The sequence below is a fragment of the Erinaceus europaeus genome, chromosome 9, assembly GCF_950295315.1.
Source record: "Erinaceus europaeus chromosome 9, mEriEur2.1, whole genome shotgun sequence".
Classification (NCBI taxonomy): domain Eukaryota; kingdom Metazoa; phylum Chordata; class Mammalia; order Eulipotyphla; family Erinaceidae; genus Erinaceus; species Erinaceus europaeus.
The window spans coordinates 14,716,024-14,725,779 of NC_080170.1; the positions used below are offsets into that span (position 1 = coordinate 14,716,024).

A 9,756-nucleotide genomic window follows, 5' to 3' on the forward strand; every position below is an offset into this window, starting at 1 on the left:
TGAGATGAGTGGAGACATGTCCAGTTTCGCAGTTAATAAGCAGAACAGGGGAGAACTCATATCTTCTGCTAGTGGGCATGGTGCCAATATGCCACTATGTTAAGAATCATTGATTTTTGGAAAAATATTATTCAACAAAGTCTTTCAATTAATCAAGAAACCAGATTTCTCTACAACAGTATCTACATTATACCCAATTCCCTACCCAATCTGTTAGAAAGCTGTGATATAAATCAACACATATTTCCAACTCCCCCCCTGAAAAAGTATTAAAACTGTGAGACCTAGGAAAAGAAACAGAATGGGCTCTATGTTCTGAGAGTTATGACAGATTCTGCTTACCCTGAGTTTCAACCTATTCTTAATACTTTCCTCACTGCATCTTTCACATCTTTGTTCCGTAGAGTATAGATCAGAGGATTGAGCATGGGGGAAACTATTGTGTAAAACAAGGCTGCAAACTTCCCCTGATTCTCAGAATAACTGCTCCTGGGCTGGAGGTATGTGTAGATGGCTGAGCCATAAAAAAGGGAGACCACCAGGAGGTGGGATCCACAAGTCCCAAAGGCCTTCCTTCTCCCACTCATGGACTTGACCCTGAGCACAGCTCGAGCAATGTGGACATAGGAGCCTAGAATCAGCGCTGTAGGAATAACCAAGATTATTGTTCTGACCACAAACATCTTGGCTTCTGTCCTGTTTGTGTCTGCACAGGCCAGCTTTAGGAAGACAGGCATCTCACAGAAAAAGTGGTTCAGAACAGGATGACCACAGAGAGGCATGGCCATCATGAGGCTTGTCTGAGTCAGAGAATTCACTAAGCCTCCCAGCCAGGTGACTAGAGCTAGTATTTGGCAGAGCTGGGGATGCATGATGGTCGTGTAGTGGAGTGGACGGCAGACCGCAGCATAACGGTCAAAAGCCATCACCAGCAGGAGCAGACACTCAGTGGATGCCAAGGCCAGAAAGATGAAGAGCTGGGCCACACAGCCTCCATAGGTGATGGTGTGGTCTGGCCCATGGAGGTTGATCAGAAGCTGGGGCACAGTACTGGTGGTGTAGCAGAGGTCCAGGAAGGAGAGGTGGCACAGGAAGAAGTACATGGGCGTGTGCAGCTGAGGGTCCAGGACAGAGAGGGCAATGATGGTGGAGTTGCCAAGGAGAGTTAAAGAGTAGAAAATCGAAATAAGGACAAAAAGGACTGGTTCCAGTTGAGGCCAATCTGAGAACCCCAATAAAATGAATCCTTCAATACTGCTATTGGACCATCCCATATTCTTTTGTCTGAAAAGTAACAGAAAACAATTATGAAGAACAGGCTCATTCTATAATCGCTTAAGAAGAACAGAAATAAATACATTAATCCATATTTTATCAAAATCTTAAATCTCTGTATATCATTACTGACCTAGCTGTTCAGCTCCGTTTTACTAATTCTTCCTTTCTCAAGCCTTTGGAATTGTGTCTTTGAAACAGAGACAGATTTACATTTATCTCCATCTTTCTCTCTGTGTGTCTCTCTCTTTCATTAAAACACTGCTTAGTTCTAGTTTATGCTGGTGAGGGGGATTGCATCTGAGACTTCGGAGCCTCAGGCATGAGTCTTCTTGCATAACTATTATGCTTTCTGCCCCCACCAAGATTTTCATTTATCATTTCCTTCACTGTCTTGATGAAATGTAGAGTTGCTGGAACTACTTTTAAGATGTAGAGTATATAATCATAGTATGAAGATTCTATCTTCTCAGTCACTCTCTTGGTCTACCAGGTGACCTGTTTCAACAGATTAGGATAAATGGATAACCAGACTGAAATCCCACACATGCTCTCTGGGTGTTCATATACTTCCTTCTGCTCCACAAATATGATCAATACTATGGTCCAGGAAACCCCACTCATGACCAGTGGTCATCTATCAAAAGATCCAGATTTATCCTTTTGGGAATAAAAAAAGTCATCAACAGATATGATTATTATGATTTAATTGACTTTCTCAATTTAAGTGAAAAGTTTCCTTTTAATCTGTGTCCTATCTGGTCACTACCCTGTCCCCTCTTCTGTACAAAGTCACCAAAATACTTGCTTATGCTTAACATTTCAATTTCTCCTTACCTTCTCTACCTCCTTTAACTTCTCCCATATGATACAGGTTCCTTCACCTCCCCAGACACAAATACGTAAATTCTACTTCAGTTTCTGGTGGGTTATTACTCTAGCTACCACACAAAATCTCAGAGAGCATGTCTGTCAGACTTTTCCACAATCATTTACAGATTTAATGCCTAGAACAATGGCTAGTATGTTCAAGTCCTCAGTCATTAAGTCCTGATACCTATAAGTACTCACCTGGACTACTGTTTCACAGATCCTTAGGAAGACATGAAGTCTTCCCAGAGTTTCTGTAACTTCCAGAAAGAGCAGAGAACAGGTGGTCCATTTCCTTGAGAAGTTAACCTTTGATCTGTACTCAGGTGTGACAACAGACTGTCTCAATAGCTAAATAATCTCTGAGCAGAGTTTTATCCTATCCAGCTGATCAGCTCTCCTCCCACACACTGGGCTCATGTCTTCCACTGGAAAACCAACTCTTGCTGTCATACTATCTATTACTTGTAGAGCTTCAATTCTCTACTTTCTCTTTGATCTCGCCTTCTGATGTCTGCTGTATGCCCATACCTAGTTGGTAGCCATGGGGGGCAGGAAATAAAACAACTACTCTCCTTACTTCACAAATTCCTAAGAGTCCTTTCTGTCATTCAACAAGGTTTGCCATTACTTCTCACATGAATAAATATTGCGTCTCTGGTGGATTCCACACATATGTCTAGCCCCCATCTTCTGTCTGTGTAGGTTTGGTCATAAGAGAGTTGCCCTGGTCTAACTCAGAATAGGTTTCAACTCTTCCTGAGAAGCAGGGAATCCCTGTGTACAGTTGAGAAAGGCTGTGGGAGTATTGAGCACACAGAACAAGCACAGACCTCCTCCTACTTTCAATTATCTAAACACTGAATTAATCTTGATTTGCATGTTTGTTGGAATCACCTATTACCTAAGTGGAAAGGATTGCTTTAAGCATCCTTTGGCCACCCTTTCATGTGAAAGAAATAAAATGATGCTCAGCTGTTAAACCTAGATCTTAAAATGTTTGTCCTTTCATTCCTGCTATCCCTAAGTTTTCAAAATGACCAATCTACAACTTCACATTAAATCAAAGTACAGTACCTGACTGTGCACTAGGCAGCTGGATTTTGAGTACTGTGCAAGTTCTCAACTGTATTCCCAGATTCAAACCTTGGGAGGCACATAGCATCTAAACAGCAGCAAAGTCAATAAGGCATCTAGAACCATCACCATTCATTCAAAATAGGAGTTTTAATTGAGCTCTGTAGATGATGACATACAAGCACGACAGTTTGTGTGCCTGTTCAAGGCCTTTTATATGAGAAAAGTGCTGAACCTGCATTGTGCTCCTCCAAGGATGTGAAAAGGATCACTGGTGGAATCCACAAGAAAAGAGACTGTAACTCAAGATCAATAAAAAAAATATATTCAGGCTATAAATAGACTTCCAGGCAATATAATTATAGTCTTAAACTTGAAAATTTCCTACTACTTAATTTCAACTTTTTTTTCAAATCACTTTCTTTAAGAGCAATAGCAATGTACGAGATAGTTATCTTCAATGAATCTTTGTTTTAAGACTCAAGATCCAACACAATGAAACTCAGAACTAATTGGATCCTGTGATGTTTCCAGGATTTTTCTGAATCTTAACTGTGAGGACAGGGTAACTCAGTCAGCAGTACCCACCCAGTCCTCCAAGAAAGCCAATGACTGCATTTAGTTCCCTCAGTTCTTTGGGCTCAAAGAGACACAAGGCCTATTAAAGAGTGATGACATCTAAAGATGTCCAAGGAAGGCACTAAGTCCTGACTTCTTCTGTGGGCTGGAATCTCAGATCAGAGCTCATTCCCTAGAGGACATCTGATTGCACAAGATTCCTTCCCTGGAAAAAGGAGACTGCATACTCCTGGAGTGGTGGAAGCATCTTCCCAATTATTCACCCTGACCCACTCAGACAAGCAGGGAGCTGGTGCACTACCAAACCTTCTCCTGACCCCAGAACTGAGCTCTCTAGTTCTGTCCCAGGGGCATTGCCAAGCTCTCCCTGGATCAGTGGAGGGAGAACTGTATTCAGTGAGGCCTCGGAGACCTCTGGGTCCCAATGTGATAATTACAGCCAACTGACTCCAAGATCTTCCCTCTGGTCCTCAGTTCTCCCTATTCCCCTTATTCTGCCCCAACCGACCCAATTAGTCAGAGCACACATTCCCTCAGCTCATGCAACTCTCCAGTCTGGGACTCCTCCTCAAACTCCTCTTATTCACCCATATTCCTCCAAACCTTCAACAACTAATCCAAACTCTATATGTCACTTGCAGCTTTCCAAATTCTCCTTATACCTTCCTTTCCTGGGCAGCTCAAATATGCTCATATGTCCTCACTTTCTATTATCAATTCATCCAACTAAACATAAATATACATGAGGACAAGCGTGATCCTTTATATTTCTCTTTCACATAACATCTCATGTAATGAAAATGAGCTTTCTTGTGCTCTGCTTTCATCCACAACAAATCCTAAACTAATAGCAGAAAAAATGGAGTAATCTATCAAATTTGTGAGCAATACTAGACAACACAGCATTTGACTGAAATAAAAACATAAATACAGATTGATGGGAAAGTACTGATGACTCAGAAATAAACCCAACATGTGTGGGGAATTATTTATTTATTTGTTTATTTATTTATTTTTAAATATATTTTTAGATTTCTTTATTGTGGATTAATGGTTTACAGTCAACAGTAAAATACAATAGTTTGTACATGTATAATATTTCCACAAACGATACAACCCACACTAGGCCCTCCTCTGCCATCATGTTCCAAGACCTGAGCCATCACCTCACCCCAGAGTCTTTTACTTTGGTGCAATACACCATTTCCAGTCCAAGTGCTGCTTAGTGTGGAAAAATAATTGATGACAAGGAACTATCAGCATAACATTCTGTAAGAAAGGAAATTCATTTCCACAGATCGTGTTGGGGAAACTGGAGCTCAACATGCAAAGGAATGAAACCAGATCACTATCTTACATTATACACACAGATTAAATTAATACAAGATGGACTAAAGACTTGAATAAAAGAAGTGAAATCATAAACTATGTAGAAGAAACAAAGATTACAAATTTTATGACAAATTTATCAGGACATGATTGCTTCTTTCTCACTGTATTCCTTGACAATCTCACTCTTCTATTGTAAAATAATAACTCTGAAAAGAGAGAATTTGTAGTGTGTGGTGGTAAAGGTAATAAATAAAAAACAGCATTGTAAGAACTATGATGATATCTTGGAGAAGATGGAGGCACAGGATTTTAGTGGCTGGTTTGGTATGGGAGGGTACCCTGTAATCTTATAAAAGTCTAAACTAATTAAGTCACTAATATTTAAAAAATGGAGACAGCAACTTGGATCTCAACCTCACTGCATATTTTCTACAATCTGTGCAATTTATTAACTTTAATGAATATTTTTATTGATATTTGGAACAACTGACTAAGTGCAGGAAATCCAATGAAAATATACAACATTTTCAAAAGGATATCAACACTTTGATATGAAAGCACATTTGAGTACACGGATTCAAAAGACCAAGCTAGAAATTCTGTTCTCCACAGTCTTTTGCACTTAGCTGAGAGCTTCCTAAACATCAGCAAGTTTAATAGGAAGTAGGTGAGGAAGGTATCTAAGTCTAAGTAGACACTATTTCATTATGAACTTTATACTGACTCACTGCAGACTATTGTGTACTTTTGCTTTCAGGTATTTATTTTGATCTAATTTATGGATACATGTGAGCACATGCTCTATCTCATGGGACCTGGTCTATCTAGGTTTTGGGTCTTTGTTAGAAAGTGAACCACCAGGAATGGAATTAGAGAATCCTATGAAAGGAAAGGTCTCAAGTGAATAATGAGGCTGAAGGGTTGACATTCCATGCCTGATGTCTCTGGACAGTCTGAAGGGAAGCATGCTGAGGTGGTACATGTTGCATTGATTAGGATGGGATGCAATATCATTTGGTATGAATTAAGAGAAGCATGCAGGAAAGTGAGCCCCACCCTAGAGGTTCCAGGACTGGGAGAAATATAAGCTCTATAGAGGAAGCTGGAGGTTCCTGCAGTCTTAGGGCTTAAGAAGGGAATAGATTGTTATTGCTGTAATCAAATTATTTGGCAATTGGGTTAGCTTTGAAATATTCCTTTGCTAGTATTTGCTATATCATACACAATATCACCATAATTTATGCCCTTTGACATTATTTATATATAGCTGTGCCACCAGTTGCTTCTGTTCTCCTAGGTCTAAGCTTTTAAGACAGTCAACATATCGAAGACTAAGCCTATGGTCTGTGCATTAAAAAGTTTGAGACATTCAATCAATTTTCCCCTCTCATACCACTTAAATAGTGAATTATATGACTAAAAATTAATAGGAGTGTACATAAACACCATTCCCACCACCAAAAGACTGTGTCTCATCCCATTCACCCCCCCACACCCCACCCCATGAAGCTGAACGTCCACCCTCACCCTCAACCCAGGGATTTTACTTTTGAGTTTCACTTTCTGCTCTTCTTTCTCAACTTCTATTTATGAGTGGGATTATCCCATACTTGTCTTTATCTTTCTGACTTAGCTCACTTAGCATAATTGGATCCAACTGCATATTAGATTTCAGGCTCAGGGAAAAAAAAACTAGTATAGCCACAGGACCTTTGGAATATAACTAAAATATGCCTAATACCTATGTAAAAAATGGAAACCCCCAACTCTTCATCTGCAGTATTCCAGCCTTTAGGTTCATGATTGATGAATAATTTGTCTGGCTTTGTATGCTAACTCTCTTTTCAGCCACCGAGTTCCAGATGCTAGCATGATGCCAACCAGACTTCCCTGGACAGACAACCCCACCAATGTGCCTTGGAGCTCTACTTCCCCAGAGCCCTTCCCCACTAGGGAAAGACAGAGACAGGTTGGGAATATTAATTGACCTGTCAACACCCACGTTCAGTGGGGAAGCAATTATAGAAGCCAGACCTTCCACCTTCTGCATCCCACAATTACCTTAGGTCCATACTCCCAGAGGGTTAAAGAATAGGAAAGCTACCAAGGGAGGGGATGGGATATGGAGTTCTGGTGGTGGGAATTGTGTGGAGTTGTACCCCTCTTATCCTATGGTTTTGTCAATTTTTCCTTTTTATAAAAACAAATGAGAAAACAAAAACATCAGCAAGTTTTTCCTCACTTTTGTTTTCCTCTTTATTCTTTCTTCCTAGCTGTAACATTTCCTCCTGAACTTTTATTTCTGAGCTCACCTTTCCCTGTTCTTCTCACCTATGGAAAATGTCTCGTCCATGATGTCAGTCGGCACAACTGAGACCCTTGCTGCAGCTGGTGAGATGCTGGTGCTCCTGATTTGCTCAGAGCTGTTCTAAAAATGTCATCTGTTTCCATCAATATTGTAAATGGCACTGATATCTGAGATGGTATGCTCTAAGAAGTAGCTCTGATCATCATCCCTTTATTTTCTCCAGAATCTTGAGTGGGTAAGCACATTAAGACCTAAGAAATTGTTATGAAATGAGTAGGGTGTCCAGTAGCATGGTTAATTAGAAGAGGGAAAGCTCACATCTTCTGCCATTGGCCACGGAGACATATAGATGTCACTAAGGTAAGCATATTTGATTTTAGAAATGTTTCCATCTAGTAAGTTTTTCAATTTCTCTAGAACCCAGTTCACTCTTCACCAGTGTCCACACTATACCCATCCCTTCCTCAATCCTTTTGGAAATTGTGATTAAAGTCAACAAATAGTTCTCCTAAACTTTGATCACAGACACTGAATAGAAAGAATACTGAGATATCATGTTCAATTTACCAGCAAGGGCAGCACTCAAACCATGAGGCCTACAGGATTGGACAGAATGATCTGAAAGTTACGAAAGATCCTGTGTTACCCTGAGTCACTGACTACTCCTAACACCTTCTTCAGAGCCTCCTTCACATCCTTGTTCCTTAGGGTGTAGATCAGAGGATTGAGCATGGGGGAAACTATTGTGTAAAAGAGAGCAGCAAACTTGCCCCGACTCTCAGAATAACTACTCTTAGGTTGCAAGTATGTGTAGATACCTGTGCCAAAAAAGAGAGAAACCACCAGGAGGTGGGACCTACAAGTCCCAAAGGCCTTCCTTCTCCCACTCATGCACTTGACCCTGAGCACAGCCCGAACAATGTGGACATAGGAGCCTACAATCAGTGCTGCAGGAACCACCAAGATTATGGCTCTGGCCACAAGCATCTTGGCTTCTGTCCCATTGGTGTCTGCACAGGCCAGCTTTAGGAAGACAGGCATCTCACAGAAAAAGTGGTTGAGGATCTGGACACCACAGAGAGGCATGGCCATCATGAGGCTTGTCTGAATCAGAGAATTCACTAAGCCTCCCAGCCAGGTGACTAGAGCTAGTATTTGGCAGAGCTGGGGATGCATGATGGTCGTGTAGTGGAGTGGACGGCAGACTGCAGCGTAGCGGTCAAAAGACATCACCACTAGGAGTACACACTCAGTGGATGCCAAGGCCAGAAAGATGAAGAGCTGGGCCACACAGCCTCCATAGGTGATGGTGTGGTCTGGCCCATGGAGGTTGATCAGAAGCTGGGGAACAGTGCTGGTGGTGTAGCAGAGGTCCAGGAAGGAGAGGTGGCACAGGAAGAAGTACATGGGTGTGTGCAGCTGAGGGTCCAGGACAGAAAGGGCGATGATGGTGGAGTTGCCAAGGAGAGTTAAAGAGTAGAAAATTGAAATAAGGACAAAACGGACTGGTTCCAGTTGAGGCCAATCTGAGAAACCCAATAAAATAAATCCTTCAATACTTCTATTGGAACATCCCATGGTATTTTGCCTGGAAATTAACATCACACAATTATGAAGAAATATTTTATCATAATATCATGAGAAAAATAAGGATCAGTACATTTTTCCAACTTCTATCTAAATCTTGGTATGTGCATATCATGATCTATCTAGCTATTCTGCTCCATTTCATTAATTATTCACATCCCAAACCCTCAGAATTATTTGTTTGAAATGAGGGACACATATACATTTATCATACTAATCACTGATCTTGATGAAATGTACTGTTGCAGTGAAATGATGTTGCAACTAAGTTTATTTATTTATTTTTCATTAGTGACTTAATAAATATTGACAAGATTGTGGGGTAAGAGGTGTACGCTTTTAAGTCTCTCTTTCCTGGTCTACCAGATGACCTGTTTCACCAGATTAGGACCCATACTTAATCAGACTGAAATCTTATACATGTTCTCTGGGTGCTCGTTTGCTTCCCTCTGCTCCACAGATATGATCAGTACTATGGTCCAGGAAGCCCCACTCATGACCAGTGGTCATCTATCAAAAGGACCCAGAGTCATCCCCTTGGGAATAAAAAAAAAGTTATCAACATGTATGATTGTTATGTTTTAACTGACTTTCTCAACTAAGATGAAGTTTCCTTTCAACCTGTGTCCTGTCTGGTTATTGCCCCTTCCCTCCTCTTCATAAAGTCACTGAAAGTGTTGCTTATGATTAACATTTCAATTTCTCCTTTAACTTCTTTACCTACTGTA

The 9,756-nt window shown here is 40.8% G+C and overlaps 2 protein-coding genes across 2 annotated transcripts; both read right to left on the reverse strand.

Annotated features, from left to right (window-relative positions):
• Positions 1–350: 350 nt before the first annotated feature.
• Positions 351–1,274, reverse strand: LOC103117168 (olfactory receptor 2Y1-like). Its single transcript, XM_060196911.1, has one exon. It carries the CDS (start codon positions 1,272–1,274, stop codon positions 351–353), a length of 924 nt encoding a protein of 307 aa, XP_060052894.1.
• A 6,809-nt stretch (positions 1,275–8,083) lies between these two features.
• On the reverse strand, positions 8,084–9,019 carry LOC103117169 (olfactory receptor 2Y1B-like). The gene has a single exon (XM_060196912.1). It carries the CDS (start codon positions 9,017–9,019, stop codon positions 8,084–8,086), a length of 936 nt encoding a protein of 311 aa, XP_060052895.1.
• Between the last annotated feature and the right edge of the window lie 737 nt (positions 9,020–9,756).